Below are 18,212 nucleotides of genomic sequence, written 5' to 3'. Positions count from 1 at the left end.
TAGTTTTTTTGTGCATGAATCTTACCACTCTACCCCAACCCAATCATAAACAGAAAACCAGGAATGATTTACATTTTTCTTTATAGTATGCATGGTAGGTATTCAGTCAACACATATGTTGATGGAAGTAGAAACTGATAAAGTGCTGCAACATATTAATACAGACAAATCAGGGTCTTAAATCCTGAGAGCCCTTTTTAGCTGGCTGTGTGGACTTAAGTCACAATTTTGCTAAGTTTCAGTTTACTCACTTGTAAAATGGGGATAATTATAGCTCTTGCCTCCTAAAGGCAGTGTAAGGCTGATACAAAAGCTTTGAAAATAATTAAACAAGGCTTGTGAGATGGGTCTAGTTTGGCCACCATGTCCATTCTACATTTCAGTATTCAGCATAGTGACTTAATGTATTTTCAGGCTGACATTTATGTCTATACGTGTATATATCGCATCATTCACAAACAGCTCAACTAAGTCTGAGTCACCCATAAAGATGGGGAAGTGAAACAAAGTCACCTCCAAAGCACCCAAAATCCCAAGTAGGGCCTCACCTGAGGTTGAGTCAGGATTCTGGAGGTAAATTATGAACCACTACAGGGTACAGGGACCCCAAACTTGCTGGTGTAAAAGTCTTCAATTCTGTGACAGAAATGGAGTCCCAGTGCTCTAAATCACATACAAATCACTTGGGAATTTTCTTAAAATGCAGAATATGAAGAATATGATTTATTAGGTCTGGGGTGGATGCAGAGCATCTGCATTTGTAGAATGTGTTTAGTGCAGTATTTTGATGCTTTTACTCTAAAGACCAATGATGAACGTACTGACACTGTGTAAAAGTTCAGGATATATAGAAAACAAGAGCCATGTTTACAAAATTCTTTATTTACATTTTAAGCTCACATTAAAACCTTTAAGAGAGAATGGCTAAGATGAAATATACAAAGTTGATATCAACACATACACATTAATTTTTATCTCAAAAGAATCTTATAGATGGCTTTTGATGAACTCAGGGTTTTGGTTTTTTTCCCCACAAAACTAGTGTTCCCTTAAATCATGGTGTGAAAATGTCTTCCCATAAGAATAAAGTTAATTCAAATCATTCAAAAAAGCTGAGCAATAAAAGGTTAATTTTAATAAACAGCTATCCATATGCCATAATACAGTTTTCTTTTTTAGAGTGTTGAGATGTTCAAATAGGTCCAAATATGATATGATAAATAAGTTTTAAATATGGAATGCTTTGGTTATTAGGCTTTGACTTGGCTTTTGGCATTACTTGTATATCATTCCAATGAGCCATTACAGGTAATCCATTCAAAACAAGACTTGCTTAATACTATGACAAAGCACTTAGCCTTGCCTTGATAGGGAATACCTTTAAGATGCTGACAATAGCAACATATTTCTCTTTTCCTTCCCTCAGGAAAAAAAAGAAATGAAAAAAATAAATTCATTCCCACATGTTAAAGTCCACCATAAAGTGGACTTTTTATTCATTCTTAAAGAAAAATGTTCTTCATAATAATACCTGTCCTGGGTATTTGTACATTATTGAAACACTAGGCCTGTAAGAGCTCCTTCTATATTGTGAAAGCTTATGATTTTGTAATCTATTTATGTAAAATATGCTCAAGATTAAATATATAAGCAATGTATTTGAAGCTTCTGGGAAGGATTCACATTTAAAATAGTTTTAAAATCCAGGTTTTAGAAAAATAAATAAAATACTGTGATCGGTTCTACCCCACCCCCTCTACTTTTCTCCCTTCACAATTTGAGCTTAAGAGTTCAGGCTTCTAAAGAGCAGAAGAAAGCAAAATAGAACAACGCAGGTTTTGTGATCCACACTTTCTTTGTCTTAGTGTAACATTATCACAAAGGCAAACTTGACTCTTTCCTTGAAATGAATATCCCATCTTCTCAGACTAATTTAAATAACTCTTAAGAAAGCCAAAGAAAGTTTAACCAGTGCTTTTAACAAACAAGTAGCTAAATGCCTATAAAAGAATACATAACTAGTGATTTTAAAGAGTGCTATTATAAAGTCTGAAAGCAAAACCTAAACATTTAAGTTCAAATTTAATCTCTTTAAAAGATTTTTTAAAAGCTGTAAATGCTATTATAAATTGCCAGTTAAATTCCCACTCTAGGCTACAAAAATAAACTGCTGCACAAATGTATAAATTTAAGGTAACCTCATGTTGATCTTTTTCCCTTTTATAAGTGCAGTAAAACAAGAAATAAAGCACCTAGATGTTGATTCAATTAATCATTTGAGCAGCATTTTGATTTTGGATAAAGGGATTCTAAATGTAGTCTAAAACTTTCCAGAAAGTCATATTTACATTCATTATACAGCATTTTATATACACATAAATATAGATTTATGAGAAATTAACCTACACTTTTCGTAATGTAAAAAACAACAAAAATTACAACATATGTAATCACATGCTAAAGCCAGTTATTTGAGAAATCTGCTTGGTGTTCAATTTTGATAGTAATAACCTTGAGTAACTTGAAGCATATCACATAAATACACCACAGATGCATAGTTTATTTATGACCTTAGTCCCCTAGGTCTATCCACAGTTTTAAGTGAAAAACATTCTCTGTTAAAGCCAATGCCATACAAGTACGTGGGTTGACTAGTAATGTTTGCACTGGGATGAAAGATTAGGGAAGGCATGATAGCAGATGTGACATGTTTTGAAGGGTAATTACAGGGAAGGATTAAAATTAATTATTTTTCCAGGGAGAAATCAGGACTTTCTGATAGTAAGAGCTATCCAGACCTGAAAAGGTTTGTTTCTTGAGTTTGAATTCCAGTACCACAAACGGCCATACCTTGTCAGAGCTCTTGGAGTAAGGATTTCTGTGTTGGCCCTAGCTTGTCAGGTGGGACCAACAGATGGTTAGGCCACGAGGAACCTGAAAGTTGCTTGATGCAAATTATTTTGTTGAGATTTTTAAACATCATATGACTTCTTAGGCAGTTTTCATGAATCTTTTGTCCCTGCCCATAAAGCAGTGTGTGATTTTGCTGTTACCGGTCTTGTAAATCGATGGGTTTTGGCCTTCCAGGAATACATCAGAGTGAATTTTTCTTATCTAACTGCTGTTCCACAAAAACAAGTAGGTCACTAGAATGAGCTTTGTCAGTGTCCTAAACATAAGTCCTCCACCAATGGCTGGCTGGCTGAAGTAGGCTAAGAAGCAAAGCTTTGATTTGGGGGAAAATATTTACCCATTGTAAAAACGTTGACTGCTCTATAAAGTTCTGGTCTTGAGAACTGAATGGAAAATCCTACTTGGCACTTTTTTACCTCAGATGGCATGCCAGTCCTTATCCGAGTAAGAAATTAAAGATTTTATTTCAGAGAGAGAGAGCACGAGAGGGGGGAGGGTCGAAGGAAGAAGCAGACTCCCTGCTGAGCAGGGAGCCCGATGCGGGACTCGATCCCAGGACCCTGGGATCATGACCCAAGCAGAAGGCAGATGCCTAACCGGCTGAGCCACCCAGGTACCCTCAGAGTAAGAAATTCTTATGATCAGATTTGAAGTGTTAGAAGAATAGGAAGCATGGAAATTTTAACCTATGTTAAGCAAATAACTCTTCCATAAGTTTTTAGCTCTAAAATCAAGGCTTTTCAGAAGAGTAAATTCACCAAAAATATAGAAATAAAAATCAGAGAATAGCTCTAAATATAAGACAAATAAGGTCATGGTTTATGCATTTCAGATTCTTAAAGAGGCCCTACAGTGTTTCAGGAAGACCATTCAAAGTATTGTTCCCTGAGTTCTTGAAGCAACCCTAAATGTAAGTTCATGAACTCCAAGACTTGAGAGAGAAACCCCCATGGTTTGCTTATCTCTCTTCTAAGAGTAGCTGTTTACTCCAAAGTGATTTGTTCAATGCTTTCCCTATAGTTCAAATGCTTTTAAGAATGTGGCTTTATCCATTTTTTAGAAGATAAGCTCCCTGAATGAAACTTCTAAGGAGGAAAAAAAATGTTTAAAGTACAGTTTTAACATTAGTTAACAGTGCAGTTGAATAAATCAGTTTTACATCTAGAATACATCAAGGGTGGTAATACTGTCATAGCTGTTAAAAGGTAGAGTACTATGGACTCTGGCTTTTCTGATCTCTGTGGTTATTGAGCCCAGGGTCTGTTACCAAAGAACCAAAAGTATTAGAAACAGAATGACTTTTCCAAATTTGAAGGTGTAAGAAGACATACATTTGTTTTTTAAATAAAGATCAAAACAATAGGCTAATCAGATCTCAAACTTTAAATATCTGGCATTTACACATAGCTTTATATATAATATTTTTTAAAAACTCATTCAAAACTGGGGTTTTAAGACTCCTGCATCGTGTTCATATATCTACCTTTTTGGTGGCTATTAGGATATTTTTAAAAAATTCAAAGCTTGGGAATAATTTAGTCTCTTTGGAAGAACTAATTATAATGAATGGAGACCAGTTCTGTTGCTGGCAGTTTTAGGTTGAGCTTAACTTTAAACCATTAAAGGTTTAAACAACAAATGGTTGAGAGAACTTACTGAAATGTTCCATCCATTTCAGTAAAGTGCACAAATATGAGTGTATCCTTTGGCTTGGCTATGACCTCAAGGGAGGTGTAGAAGTCAGTGGTGCTGGTGCCAGATTCCTGACTATGTTACTGAGGCTGGCAATCTTCTCTTCTAGGAGGTAATTTTTCTTCTCCGCTGTTTTTTGGCGCTGTTCAGTCATTTCCAGAGCTTTCAACAACTGGGCATTTTCAACATACAAATCCTTCACCATTGCATCTGCTTTAGTATTCTTGTAGAGCTAGAAACAGAACCAGAAACATCTTGACTCCATTTCTGTAATTAAGTTTAAAGGTGTGACATTAGGACAGTTGTTCATAAAGGCAAATGACGTCTATCAATTATATTCTTCTATTTTACAACACAGGTTTAACATCAGACCTGGCATCAGGGATACAAGTAGAGCAAATCCACTTATTCCAAGCTGTTTCTTTGCATGCTGCTTGTAGAAGTCACTAACAAAAAGAACATATTAATATTTGAAGGCTCAAAAATCCAAGTCTTTTTCCACCTAAATAAATTAGGTATTACTTTTTCATTCTCTAAAAATATATCAAAATACTTTTATAGTTTCTGAGGTATAGAGTATGAACTTTAACTCTGGGAAGCTCAAGCACTTGTTAAGAACATTCATAGCTATAACCTACTGTTTATTTTAAAATTTGGTCCATGTATTGTATACAACAAAGGTAAGATCTGGGCAGTTACTTTTCCTTAACTCTTCCCCTTTTGCATAGTAGAGCTTGTCTAGAAGATATATTTTAATTTTTAGGATTAGAAGATATAGTCTAGGTTGGGCTGGGAAAATTGGTCAGCAGCCCTGGGATAATTTTATTATGGTTCCTATTAATGTATTCCAATCCCCCTTTTCTCGTTACACCTCATTTTACACCCAGTTTTAACCAGGGCATCTGAAAGTATAGAGTTTTTAGGGAATAATGAACCGAAGCTTAGCTAATTTATTAGCATTTCAAAAGGCAATGATAAAGATGGTGACACTGAAGCCCAGGACCTAGATGACTGGCTGGTGTAACATACTTGCCTACTCTATTAAACTGTCCTAAGACAACTTTTCATCTCTCTCTCTCTCCCCGTTCTTTCTTCACTTTTAAAAAACACTTTGATGGCTCTTCATCACCTACAGAATGAAATTCAAACTCCATAGCTCAGCACCTAGGGCTCTCTACTGCCCACTCCTCCTTATTGCTCTAGTTTCTTCTGCTTCTTTCAGGACCGTATGAACTGTTAATGCCAAAATGTTTGTAGATGTCCACACCCCATATGTTGTCATAACTACATGATGTTCCCATAGCCTACAATGTCCTTCTCACATTTCTTCATCTGTTCAAATCTTACTCAGCATCAGTACTTGGTTTAAGAGGCCTTCAGGAAACTTGCTTTAAACTCCTGAGTTGGATCAAGTATTTCTTCTCTACGTTCTCCTCTGCTGAAGTGGACTCCATTTTCTTTATTTTTGAAATTACTACCTTGCCAAATGATCGATATCTTGTAAGTGAATTACAGTCCACATGAGCAGGATTTTGTTTTGTTCGCTGCTGTATCTCTAGTGCTTAGAACAGGACTTGGCACACAGTAGCTATGTTTTGAATAAGTGAATGATTAAAGGATTGAATAAATGTGTATTGTGTAAGACTTTCTTTCCATTTTGCGATTAAGACATTGGGCAAAGGAAAGTTCCAGTCTACCTCTGCATTAAGACCTTCTTTTGGGATGATTCTTCTTTTTATATATCTAGAAAACCAGGTTGGACAGTTTCTGCCCCCGCCCCTCAGTTCTTCATCTCAGTTTCCAAAGCACTACAACACGTTCTATAAAGTAGTCCTTTTTTGCATGTCATCAGTGGTTACACAAATACTTTCTAAACACAGGCCACACCTGCCACCAGCAGGTGAAAAGGGTCAGTCTCCATAGTGGTCCTGGAATTCTGGGTCCCTATTCTAATTCAGAGCACAGCATTTTGGGGTCTGGTTATAGCCATAAGTACTTTTTGAGGTCATCAAAGCTGTTGCAAACAGGAAAGCTAAAGTTCCATTTATCTTCCAATTTTTTACCAACATAAATTTTCTGTTTATTTCCATAGAATGTTTCCTGTCTTGGGCAAATAAAAAAAATCTACAAACATTAAATTTGAGCTGCTGAACTTTGTTAGGAATTAATTCGTTAGGTCCGTGTCAGTCTCTGTTAGCAAACGTACATTTTTGAAATTGGGGACCAACCTGCCTTAAAAGAGCTTTGGGAAAATAATGTAGAGAATACAGAATTCATACTTCTGGAGTGGTATGGGGGAGAGTGAATCCTAAATTCTGCTGTACATCTGTAGTAGCATTTGCCTTTATTGGACAACAAAAGTGAACAAGTTAATGGCGATAAAGGAATGGAAAACTGGAGTTAAAAGTGGAATGTGAGGTGGGTGGGTAGAGGTGACCCGGGAGGCTCACTTGTTCTTTGAGCTGATTCACTTTATCCTGAAGAAGCCTTTTCACCAGTTTCAATTTCTGTTCAACTTCCATCATTCGTTCCTCCATGACGGTCACCAGTTGCTCCTGGTTTCCCTGAAAGGAGGAAAAAAAGGGTATTATCATTGGAAAATCATGCCATACTAAAAACACTAGTAATTTATTTTTCCCCACAAGATGCCTAGAGAAAGGACAGGAAATGTTTGCCTTTGTAACTGGAAGGGTGGATTTCTGGTGAAATGAGGGTTCTGAACATTGCATGGGTTGCACGTTAGAAAAGAAATCCTATCAGAGAAGGAATCAAAGATTAAAAAAAAAAAATCTTACCTGTGTTACCATTTTCCCCTGAGATAAAGCCATATTCTTTTTTTTTTTTTTAAGATTCTATTTATTTGACAGAGAGAGATACAGCGAGAGAGGGAACACAAGCAGAGGGAGTGGGAGAGGGAGAAGCAGGCTTCCCGCGGAGCAGGGAGCTAAAGCCATATTCTTAAAACCCATAATTTAGTACCTGTGTGCATCTCCTCTAGTAAGATGGGTATCCAAAGTAAATTAAACTATGGTTATCAACCTTCCATCTGTGACTGGGGCCTTTGCCATACTGTGGGTCTCTCAAGAATAAAACAAAACTGCGTTTATTCAGGATCACCTAACATTTCCAATCAGCTTGCAACGTGCAGGTCCATTTCTCCTGTGTGAAATGGCTGGTTACTGTGATGTGAGGGTGTCTGTTAGTGTTCCTTTCCTCATAACAATCAGCCTCTTCCTGCCAGTTACTGTAGTCATCTGTTTCCCATTTTGACTTGTCAGTGTGAAGCAAACATCTGCATTGAGGATGGGTTTATCGTAAAAGATTTAAAATTAAGAATCCTCTTCCCACACACGACTCTTAGATAAAATAATAGGGCAGAAGACGACCCCCGGCTGCCCCTCCTCTCCTCACACAACAGTGATGAATGAAGGAATTCCGTGGGGTCTGGAGAGCCCAAGGACACAGAGACTTAGAGTGCAACCGACGGCCTCTCCCGGCAGGCCACTAAAATGTTCACATACAGAATTTCAGATTTTAAAAGGTTCTTCAAAACTCAGGTGTTAATGGCTGATGATATAACTCCTCTTAAAAGCATGCAGAATGACCAAACATGGGTGGAAAGCCAACATTTGTTTGGATAAAATAACAGCATTTATTCAAATATAAGCAACTAAACCATGTGACCCAATTTGAAGTCAAAAATTGTAGTATGTATAAGTCTAATGCAGAAAGTAAACCTCAAGAAATCAGGCCTTGAGAACACCTAGCTTTAAAAAAAATACTGTATTTTAAAAGATATAATGGCTTTTTCAAAGTTCAAACGTAAATGGAAAATGCCTGATTTCTACTTGCCTGAAAAAAAAAAAGCAAAACAAAACAAAACAAAACCATAACAGATAAGTCGAAGAACATGGAACATGGCAAAAGAGGAAAAACAAAGGCAGTCATATATTTAAAATTTATTTTATTGTCAAAATTCTCCTTTTTCCTGTCAAAAAAGCATTATACATCTTATACAAAACAGTATAAATAACCCAAATTTTCTTCAAATTCCATATATAAAAGTAGTACCTCTTGTTAAAAATAGTTACAGCATATGGAATGAGAAAATATATAGAATACATCCTTTTAAGAATCTCAAGTCCACACTCTTTAAATGGTATAAATAAAACAATTCAAAACAAGCTGAAATTTGTGAATTGGATTCACAAAATCTGTCATTTCTACATTAATAAATAAGAGACATAATACTGCAAAGGCAATAATAATAATAATTTAAAAGAGCACTTGATTCCAAAACATTTTTCAGCTTATGTCTGTGTGTGTGTGTGTGCACGGGGTGTATGGGTGTGTGCATCTGAGTATCTGCCATGGTAAGAAATGCCATCAATAGCAGCCCAGTTTTCACAGGTGCCCAATCCTTCTGTAGGAGTCTGCATGCACTGCTCGCTGCTCCGGTAGCAAGGCCTAGAGAAAGAAGGCAAGTGGTACACTTCACCCTGATGTCAAGATTATGTTTTGGGAGGAGTCTAAATTCACACATTTATAATGCAAACAATTTTTAAAAGCACACGAACACTACATATGCAAGCAAAGCAACACACAGGCAGAAGACATCACATCACTCCACACACAGAGGCAACGTGCAGATTCTAACAATATTCTGTCGTTTTAAAATTAATGGCAGCTCAGTTACCAGAAATAGGAGAGTCTGCAGTGGCATTCTAGTGACAGCAATAAGCAGTCCACTCTGCCATCCAACTGGAGAAATTTTTTTTTTTTTTAGTACAAAATTCTTAACAGTTTTTGTCTATCTAATCCTGAAGTAATCGGAGTAAAAGGATATTGTTTTTAAACACTGGCAGGTAGGGTAGAAGAGCATGCTTTGAAAACTGTGTGTATGAGAAAGCAATAGATAAAAGCTTCGCCTAATCCTTTGGTTTAAAATGTCTGTTAAAAACTGAGGTCAAGGGCGGCTGAGTGGCTCAGTTGTTAAGCGTCTGCCTTCAGCTCAGGTCATGAGCCCCGCATCGGGCTCCCTGCTTGGCCGGGAGCCTGCTTCTCCCTCTCCCACTCCCCCTGCTTGTGTTCCCTCTTTCGCTGGCTCTCTCTGTTGAGAAATAAAATCTTAAAAAAACAAAAACTGAGGTCAAGGTTTTATAATTCAGTTCTGTAATGAATTGTTGGAGCATCTGTTCAACACCCCACCAGCACAATTTTACTATTTGGAAACTGAAGTGGAATAGCAGAAACTTCCAAAAACGTGAATTTTTAAAGCACAGAAGACAAAAATAATTTTAAGGTTTTGTTCAAAAGATTAGCTGACAGAAGCATATCATGACAAAGCACAGATATCTACTACTAGAAGAGGAAGACAGAACTGCTCCAGGGTATAATTATAGTGCTAATTTGAGACAATTACAGAAAAGGAGGTGGGGAAATTCCTTATGAAAAGTCAACTGAGAGACAACAGAAGAAAAGCATCCAAACCAGATTGAATTTAGAATTATACAAACTAAGGAATATTTTTTATTTTATTCCTAGTTCTGAATAAACAAATTGGGCAAGCAAAAAGCATGAAGTGCTTCATTCCTAGTCAAGCTTTTTCAGAAGTCTCAAGAGAACTATTTGGAAACCCAGCTTGTATCAGATTGTGTCTGTAGTGAGCTAGGATAAGGCTAATTCAAAGGAAAAGGGAAAAGATATTTATTTTCTTAAAAAGAGGTTTTCAAACTTGATCATTCTTAAAAATTAAGTTAAATGAAATACATCAACTCAAGTCACTGACTACACACTCTATTAGTTGTTTAAAGTCCCCACTTGTGAATTCTATGGAACTCAGCAGACTGTACCCCTCTAGTACAGGAAAACCCAGGTTGCTTTGTTAATAATGCATATCCTAGAGTTGTACTTGAATTCTGTAATATTTTTGGCATCAGACAAATGTTAAGTCAAAAAACGTTAGGTCAGTTGTACACTACGCTCAAGCGATCCTGAGACTTCATCAACTACGAATGTGCAAAGGAGACCCAGAACACTTCATTACCCAGCTTCAAAGCTGAGAGTGCAAGAGCATCACTGCAAAAAAAACAAAACAAAACCCCCAAGTAACACTGCAGTTCTGTGGATTTGTCATACAGGTAAGATGGTGCTCTCTGACAGAGATTTAGGTTCTTTATCCCCACCTTTGAACGGGTATAACTTTCCCATAAACAGGCCAAATGAGGTGAGGTGAGCTGAATTAACCAGCAGGGAAGAAAGAGCCTCATACCTGCGGTGTGTTGGTTTCGGAGGTCCTGTTTTCAAGTTCCTCCTGCAGGCACTGGTTTGTTCTCTCAGCCTGCAACAGCTGGTGTTGAAGCTGCAGAAACTGCTCCCTGGGCACCATCGGACAGGCTTGCTGCTGGCGCAGCTGGAGATCCCAAGCATGAGGGGATGGGCTAAGCATCACAGTGGACCTCAGGTGCTGCTTCTGGATGACAAAGGCAAAGCCCGGGTCAGCTGCAGTGCTTTGCAGCACAGAGCTACTCTTGAAAGTGTCAAGCAAAGTGAATGAAGCTGATGGATTCATTAGTGGCCTCTCAGACCCCCTGATAACTTGAAAACAGGACAGTACATGACTTGAGTAGAAGTAAGTAATTGGGAAGCGTCATTTTCCTTAGGAGATAATATAATTAGTTTTCGACTTAAAACACCGTACTTCCTCACTCTTGAGTGACTGTAAGGGCATGAGGTACACGCTATATATAATGTGTCTAAATTCTACTTCATTGTCTCCTTATACTAGAACATTTAATTACGCCTCGTTAAACAAACAAAATGCAGACAGGGCTGGAGTAAGCAAAGGGGAGAAAGTGGTTATGCTTTAGGGTTTTGCCACTTTACTTACCATTCATAAAGATTCTTAAAAGCAAATGTTCAAGGACTATATATTTTCCAGGATAGCCAAAGAATCTCATATCTAAAATTATTTTACCCTATTTCAGTTTACCAATGTTCAACTCTTAAATAGCACTATAAGATAAGCAATTCTGGGACAAAGGGTGATATCCTAGAATCCCCGGGAATTGAAGTATATGGAACAGAAATATTTGTTCAAGACAATGAGGAAATATGTGTATCACATGCCAAAGCTGGGGAGAGGAAAAAGGAGAAGGAGAACGCACTGCATTTGGCCAGTGAGGCATGCCACTCCACATCTGTCGACACATTCAGCAGACAGAGGACCCCGCAGAAGGCATGCAATGAACATGACCAGACTCAAGTACCAGACTCAAGAAGCAGCTCCTCCAGGCTTGTGAGAAGGGAAAAAGGCCCTCCACGACACAACTATAATTAAATGTCATGAAACTTCAGAGCCACTATCCATTTCCTTAAATCTAAATTTCTGAGGTGGGAGATTACCCATTTTGAAATTTTCTAGTTGTAGATTCAGAAACCCACCATTTTATTTTCAGGACTAAAAAATAGGGAGAATTATGATCCCATGATTTTATATCAGCAGGATGATTTTCTTCATCTAGGTCTTTAAATACTGAGGAAAATCCTGGTGTACATGGAAACAAAGACATATTCCATAGTTAAAGCAAAATGAATATTGGCTCTTACGTATTTACTAACTGTTAGAGTCAGTAAAAATGATTACGTGAACAAGGAGTCTAATGAGATATCTCCATGCTATGAAATGCATTGAAAGAGAATGTTCTACCTTCACACACTAGCTCAGGCAGAGAACTGCACCCTTCTCTGCTAGTTCCAACCACAGAGTTCTAGGTGCAGGTTAGCCACAGACAAAACAAAAACAAAAGAAAATTACAGGAGTCATAAAAAGAGGAAGAAAAGTATGAGTTATAAAAAGAGAACAGTTAAAACTGGGTATATTATATACCTGAACATGTGTGCTCTAGTCAGGAAGGACTTATAAAGGACAACATTTACATTTCTCTGTATACCAATTTTACAGACCTTAAAATGTCTCATAGCTCTCATCCTGCAACTGCTTCCTCACCTACTGTGATTTGGCTAGTTTGTGAACTTACCACCTGTACCTCCACCTGTCCCAATAGAATTATTTAGAACATTCCAGGTCTAGTCTGGATGGACCTGATACTAAATACTTTTATAGTTTATATTCTGCATCTCCAAATGGCAATTTTGTTGCTCAAGTGTTGGAACTGTTGGCTAGGCTGACTTGAGAACCGCTGATGCAGATTGTAACCCTTTTCTTGAACCTTCAAATTCAGTTATTTAGAGAACATTGCCTCATGTCGTTGAAAAAGCCCTGGAGTAGGAATTAAAGATCTCAAATCACTAGACTAGGAAAAGGAAGAATTTAATTGCCCTAGGCTATGGGTACATATTGTATTAGCTGTGACTTTTTTTTTTTTTTCTTTGAAGATTTTATTTTTAAGTAATCTCTACACTCAACACAGGGCTCAAACTCACAACACTAAGATCAAGAGTCACACGCTCCAACAACTGAGCCAGCCAGGGGCCCCTAGATCAGTGACTTTTAAACTGACATAGAAGGATGAGGAGAAATTCCTTCCCACAAGGGAGGACATACATCAGATTAGAATCGCCTAGAGAGCTTTTCTTAAAATCCTTGATCCCAAAGATTCTGATGTTGGAACATCTCCTCCCCCTGCCGCCTGCCCCTCACCCAAACCCAATGAGAATCCCTGCCAAGTCAGAGGAATGTACCTATCCCTCAGGTGAGGTGCGCACAAAAAATGGTGTGAAAACCACTGTACATGCCCCAAAGTGGCCTCATCTATAGATGTCAGAACATAAATAAGAACCCACTTTGTAGGGCTGGTGGGATAGGGAGAGTTATCGCTTAATGGTTAGAGTCTTTGGGGTGATGCAAATGTTTTGGAAGTAGCGGTGAGGGTTGTAGAACACTGTGAATGTAATTAATGCCACTGAATTTTAAAATGGCAAATTTTGTTCTGCATATATTTACCACCATTTAAAAAATTAATATAACAAAGTCATCGAAGTATATACTTTAAATAGGTGAGCTATATGGTATATGAATTACATTTTAATAAAGCTGCTGAAGAATCCAATTTATATCGGTCTGTACAGAGTTAATAGCTGTCTTATTGCCTAAAGAAAGTTTCATTAGAATAGTGTATGAGATGTTCTTTTCAGTGTTCCGATGGAAAATTCAAGTTTTTCCTTTAGTTATTCAGCTCTAGTACCATGAACATCCGTTTACTTCATCCATTAGCAAATATTTACTACTAGATCAAGGAGAAAAATAATGAAGGGAAATTGCTTATGATAGTTAAACATGTGAAGTGGGGTTAGGAAGAGAGAGAGGTTTCTGAGGCCGGCTAGAGCAGGTGGGAGATGGATGGGCCTGTTGGCAGAACATTTGGGGAAGATCTACCAGTGACTAAGTATACCCTGTTACTTTTCAATTTGGTATGAGACATGTGGAGCTTAGCTTCAGATATCTTATTCATCACAATATACAATTATTTCATCAGAAAGCATCTCTACATCTAAACACAGCCTGCAGCTCAAGCTTTGGAACACATTTATTATGTGCTGTCAGAGAAAGAAAAAAAGAGTTTGGAATTTCACTATTTATAGCTTAATCTCCCTATTAGTGGATAAATCAGAGAACATAAAATTGGCAGAAACCTCAGCGGTCATTTAAATGTCAGTGTGACATATCTGCCCATATTTCACATTTAAAAACCATCTATTTAATCTCTCTCATCCTATAATTCTGGCTCTAAAATATTTGTTTACACATGACTTTTTAAGAGCACAAAAAGTTGTTTTCTACCCATGCCTCTCTACCTTAAATAAATTTTACAGTTCACCATATGACATTTTCACCTACCCCAAGCAAAGTATCTCAGTGAAATTTGTATTGCTAAGGAGGATTTGTACGTAAGTTGTTTTATATCCTATCATTGTCTTTAGTATTCAGAAAGCAGTCTAGTAGACTGGAAACTCAGTGTCCAAGCTGACAAGTTTTACAACTCCATTTTTATATTTAACAGATGTACCTCTCACAAGGCAGTGCTGAGTTACAAATGTAGTAATGAACAGTGACAGCCCTGGAAGATTAAACTTCTAAATGCTAATGCTCCCAAATTCCCTGCACGGATTTCCTAACTAAAGAGGTTGTTAGCAACCCATCTGTAAAACACTACAATAGGGGAGGTGTCAGGAAACTGTTACAACCTCAGCAGTGGTGGGGGAGCTCTGGGCCTCTTGGCCAAGATCAGAGAGAGTCCCTGCCACCTGAATTTGTGGAGGTATGGGTCCTTGCATTTTAGAATAGTCAACATGATTCCTTCCTCTCTGCAGCAGTATGAATTTCTGTGACTATGTAATGAGCAACAACGTCTATCAAACTTGGTAAGACAGACCAAAGAATTCAGCTTGGCAGCATACTTTTTCACTTTTCTTCATAATAGGAATTCAATGCTATGCTAGTCTCTCCCAACAAATGGCACATTCATGGATTAAAATATTCTTCATAGCTAAGGCCACTGCTTAAAAACTTACCTCCATTAGCTGCTCATCCAGTTTTACTTGTTTCTTTTTCAGGCCTTCATTTTCCAAATGAATCGTTTCTAATTCTCTTTCAAGGGAATTCATCTGACTGACCTGCTAAAAAACAAAAAAATTCCCTTTAAAAAAACGAAACACACTTGAGTTGCTCTGCTTTATTTTGACAAATTTATGCTAGTCAGAAATCTTAACCCTTGGAAGAAAGCAGAGTTCACTCATTGAAGGAAAACAATATAATTCAGTGCACTGATTACATTTAAGTAGGATAGTTTTTAATCACCACTGCTTCCGTGGAACAGATTCCAGAAGGCACCTGGCTTTCAAACTTCAGTGCTGCTCACTTAAGAAATACACCCAGGACATAGCCCACACCCATAACCAATTATAAGTACATATCACTGAAAGAGAACTTTCATGAAATGAAATTTATCCTTACCATGAGCCATGGACTCTGATATTTTCTAGCATATCTTATTAATAAAAAAGGCTGATATTTCACTATATCAATTTCATGATCCTCTACTATGGATCTGCAGTGGGAAAAACACTGTCTTAAGGCAAAGTTTAAAGGCTTAAAACTGAGAGTACATAAAACCTGAGTTGGAGAACTCCTTTCTCAATTTTAAAGATGAAATTTGAAGATTTTGTGAGTATCCATTTTTAGAATTCTCTATTATAGGAGGAATGTAATGAGCTACATGACCCTGGAATTCAGAATATTGCTAAGTAGAAAATATATGACACTTGTAGAATCCTGATTTTGGTTTCTATCAAAAAGAGCTGAGGAGAGGAGCAAAAATTGTTAAAGAGAAGTGTAAGCTTTTCAGGTTAAAACTATCATTAGACTTTTCCCTTAGCAGCTGGATGAAACCCTTTATCTTTCTGAAAAGTTTATATACCTAAAACTGAATGGTATTTCCCCGTTAGAGCACAAACCAGTCTTCTTACTGCCTATGGTCATGATAACTTTCACAAACTTAACATTTTCATACAGTTTTTATAACAGAAGTAATTGATTGTTCATCATTCTTCCCAGATTTGTACACAATCCATAATTTTCAGAAGAGGAAGATAACAGTGAAAACTCTGAGTTTTAGTTTAGAAGAAAAAAGAAAGAAAACAAGTTAACAACCAGAACTCCCAGGGTAACACTGGTCTTAGAACTCTTACTTCATGGAACAAAGTACAGAAAGCAAACTGAGTGATGCTACGGAGGTTTAACCACGTGGTAGCCAGTCTCCAAGATGGTCCCTACTGATCTCCACCTCTTGGGGTTTACAGTGTTGTGGAGTTTTCCTGTACCAGGGTTAGTCTGTGTGACCAACAGAAGATAGCAGAAATGATGGTGTGTCACTTCCAGGACAGCTTATAAAAGGCACCACAGCTTTTGGGATCTCTCTCCTATCACTCACTGCCATGATCTGAGAAAAGGCCCAGGCAGTGAGGAGCTGAGGTCTCTGTAATCAGCCAGCAAGGAATAGAAGCCTCCTCCTAATAGTTACATTCCTGAACTTAGAAGTGGATCCTTCAGTAGCAGTGAAGCCTTCAGATAAATGCAGTCCCAGCTGATGTGTGGACTGCAACCTCATGAGCCCCTCAGCCAGAAGCACTCAGTAAGCTGCTTCTGAATGCCCCACCCACAGAAACTGTGAGACAACAAATGTTTGTTGTTTTGTTACACAGCAATAGGTAGCTAATACAGACCATATTAAGATGTTTCTAATATTCAGGATATATACATTTAAAAATAGATTTTACTAACTTAAAAGGGCTATAATACTACTGAAGATTAAGCATCTTCATTATGAATACTTAAAGTTAACTGCTCCTTTTCAACCATCCCTGAATCAAAAAGAACTATGATACTATTTGATAAGATTACGAAAGTATAGCTAGATGGAAGAACCAAAATATACCACTGTAATCAATCATTTTGTTGGAAGCATGCAGGGAAAAAAACATACACATAGGGACACATCATAGTAAAGAAATAGGCACATGGTATAAACTCTTAAAACTCACCTTCTTATTAGTAGGAGATCGTTCCTTTTGAAACTGTTCACACTCTCTCTTTAAGCTCATCTTCTCTTGCTCTGTGGGCTTCATAGTACCTGATGGGTTTAGATGTTTTTGGTGCTTGGGGGGAAGAAGGTTGGATTCCAGCTGACGGACCTTAACAAGAACATACGTGAGAGGAAGAAATGTTAATATAGTCATCTAGCAAGAAAGAAAAAAAATGAACATAAGGAAAGTTGTTTTTTTTTTCAGCACTTGGGTTTTGTTGTATTTTTTTTTTAATTCTTTTCTTTTTCTTTAAGATTTTATTTATTTTTTGACAGAGACAGCGAGAGAGGGAACACAAGCAGGGAGAATGGGAGAGGGAGAAGCAGGCTTCCTGCCGAGCAGGGAGCCCGATGCAGGGCTCGATCTGAGGACCCTGGGATCATGACCTGAGCCGAAGGTAGACGCTTAATGATTGAGCCACCCAGGCACCCCAGGTTTTGTTGTATTAAAAACACTTTTTTTTTTTCCAGTCAAGTCTGCCAATTCTTTTTTTTTAAGATTCTATTTATTTGAGAGAGCGAGCGAGAAGCAGACTCCTGGCTGAGCAGGGAGCCCCGATGTGGGCTCGATCCCAGGACCCTGAGATCATGACCCGAGCCGAAGGCAGCCGCTTAACCGACTGAGCCACCCAGGTGCCCCAAGCCTGCCAATTCTTGAACTCTACTTTTTTGGATTTCAAAAGATCCTTCGAGGTAAATCTATTTTTAGTCTGTATGGGTCTAAAAATCCAATGACTGTAAGGATCAGACTGAGAAGAGGGGACCTCTGGATCTACCAATCGGCTGGGAGTCAACAGTGTGGCGTGGCTGTCAAGAAAACAGATGTAGTCCTAGGCATTTTCTCTCTGATAGGAGCATAACTTTTAGGAGTCAATGAGGTGATGGTCCCATCCACTTTGTACTGGACTGTTCACACCTGAAACAATGCATTTATATCAACCAAGTTCCATGAGGACAGCTACCATGTCTGTCTTGGTCGAGTCTGCACCTTCAGTGAGAGCAGAG

General features: G+C 37.9%; 1 protein-coding gene across 1 annotated transcript in view; it reads right to left on the bottom strand.

Annotated features, from left to right (window-relative positions):
• Positions 1-4,239: 4,239 nt before the first annotated feature.
• NIN (ninein) overlaps positions 4,240-18,212 on the bottom strand; it is a 93,663-nt gene continuing 79,690 nt past the window's right edge. Inside the window, exons 26-30 of the mRNA XM_021701536.1 lie at positions 17,167-17,316; positions 15,139-15,240; positions 10,877-11,077; positions 7,056-7,169; positions 4,240-4,837 (exon numbers count right to left, since the gene is read on the bottom strand). Coding sequence (XP_021557211.1) covers positions 4,628-4,837; positions 7,056-7,169; positions 10,877-11,077; positions 15,139-15,240; positions 17,167-17,316 — 777 coding nt within the window. The 3' untranslated portion in view covers positions 4,240-4,627. The remainder of the gene's footprint in view (positions 4,838-7,055; positions 7,170-10,876; positions 11,078-15,138; positions 15,241-17,166; positions 17,317-18,212) is intronic.

Source organism: Neomonachus schauinslandi, chromosome 9, assembly GCF_002201575.2.
Source record: "Neomonachus schauinslandi chromosome 9, ASM220157v2, whole genome shotgun sequence".
NCBI lineage: Eukaryota > Metazoa > Chordata > Mammalia > Carnivora > Phocidae > Neomonachus > Neomonachus schauinslandi.
The sequence above is the reverse complement of the archived record's forward strand: the minus strand, read 5'-3'. Positions and strand labels throughout refer to the sequence as shown.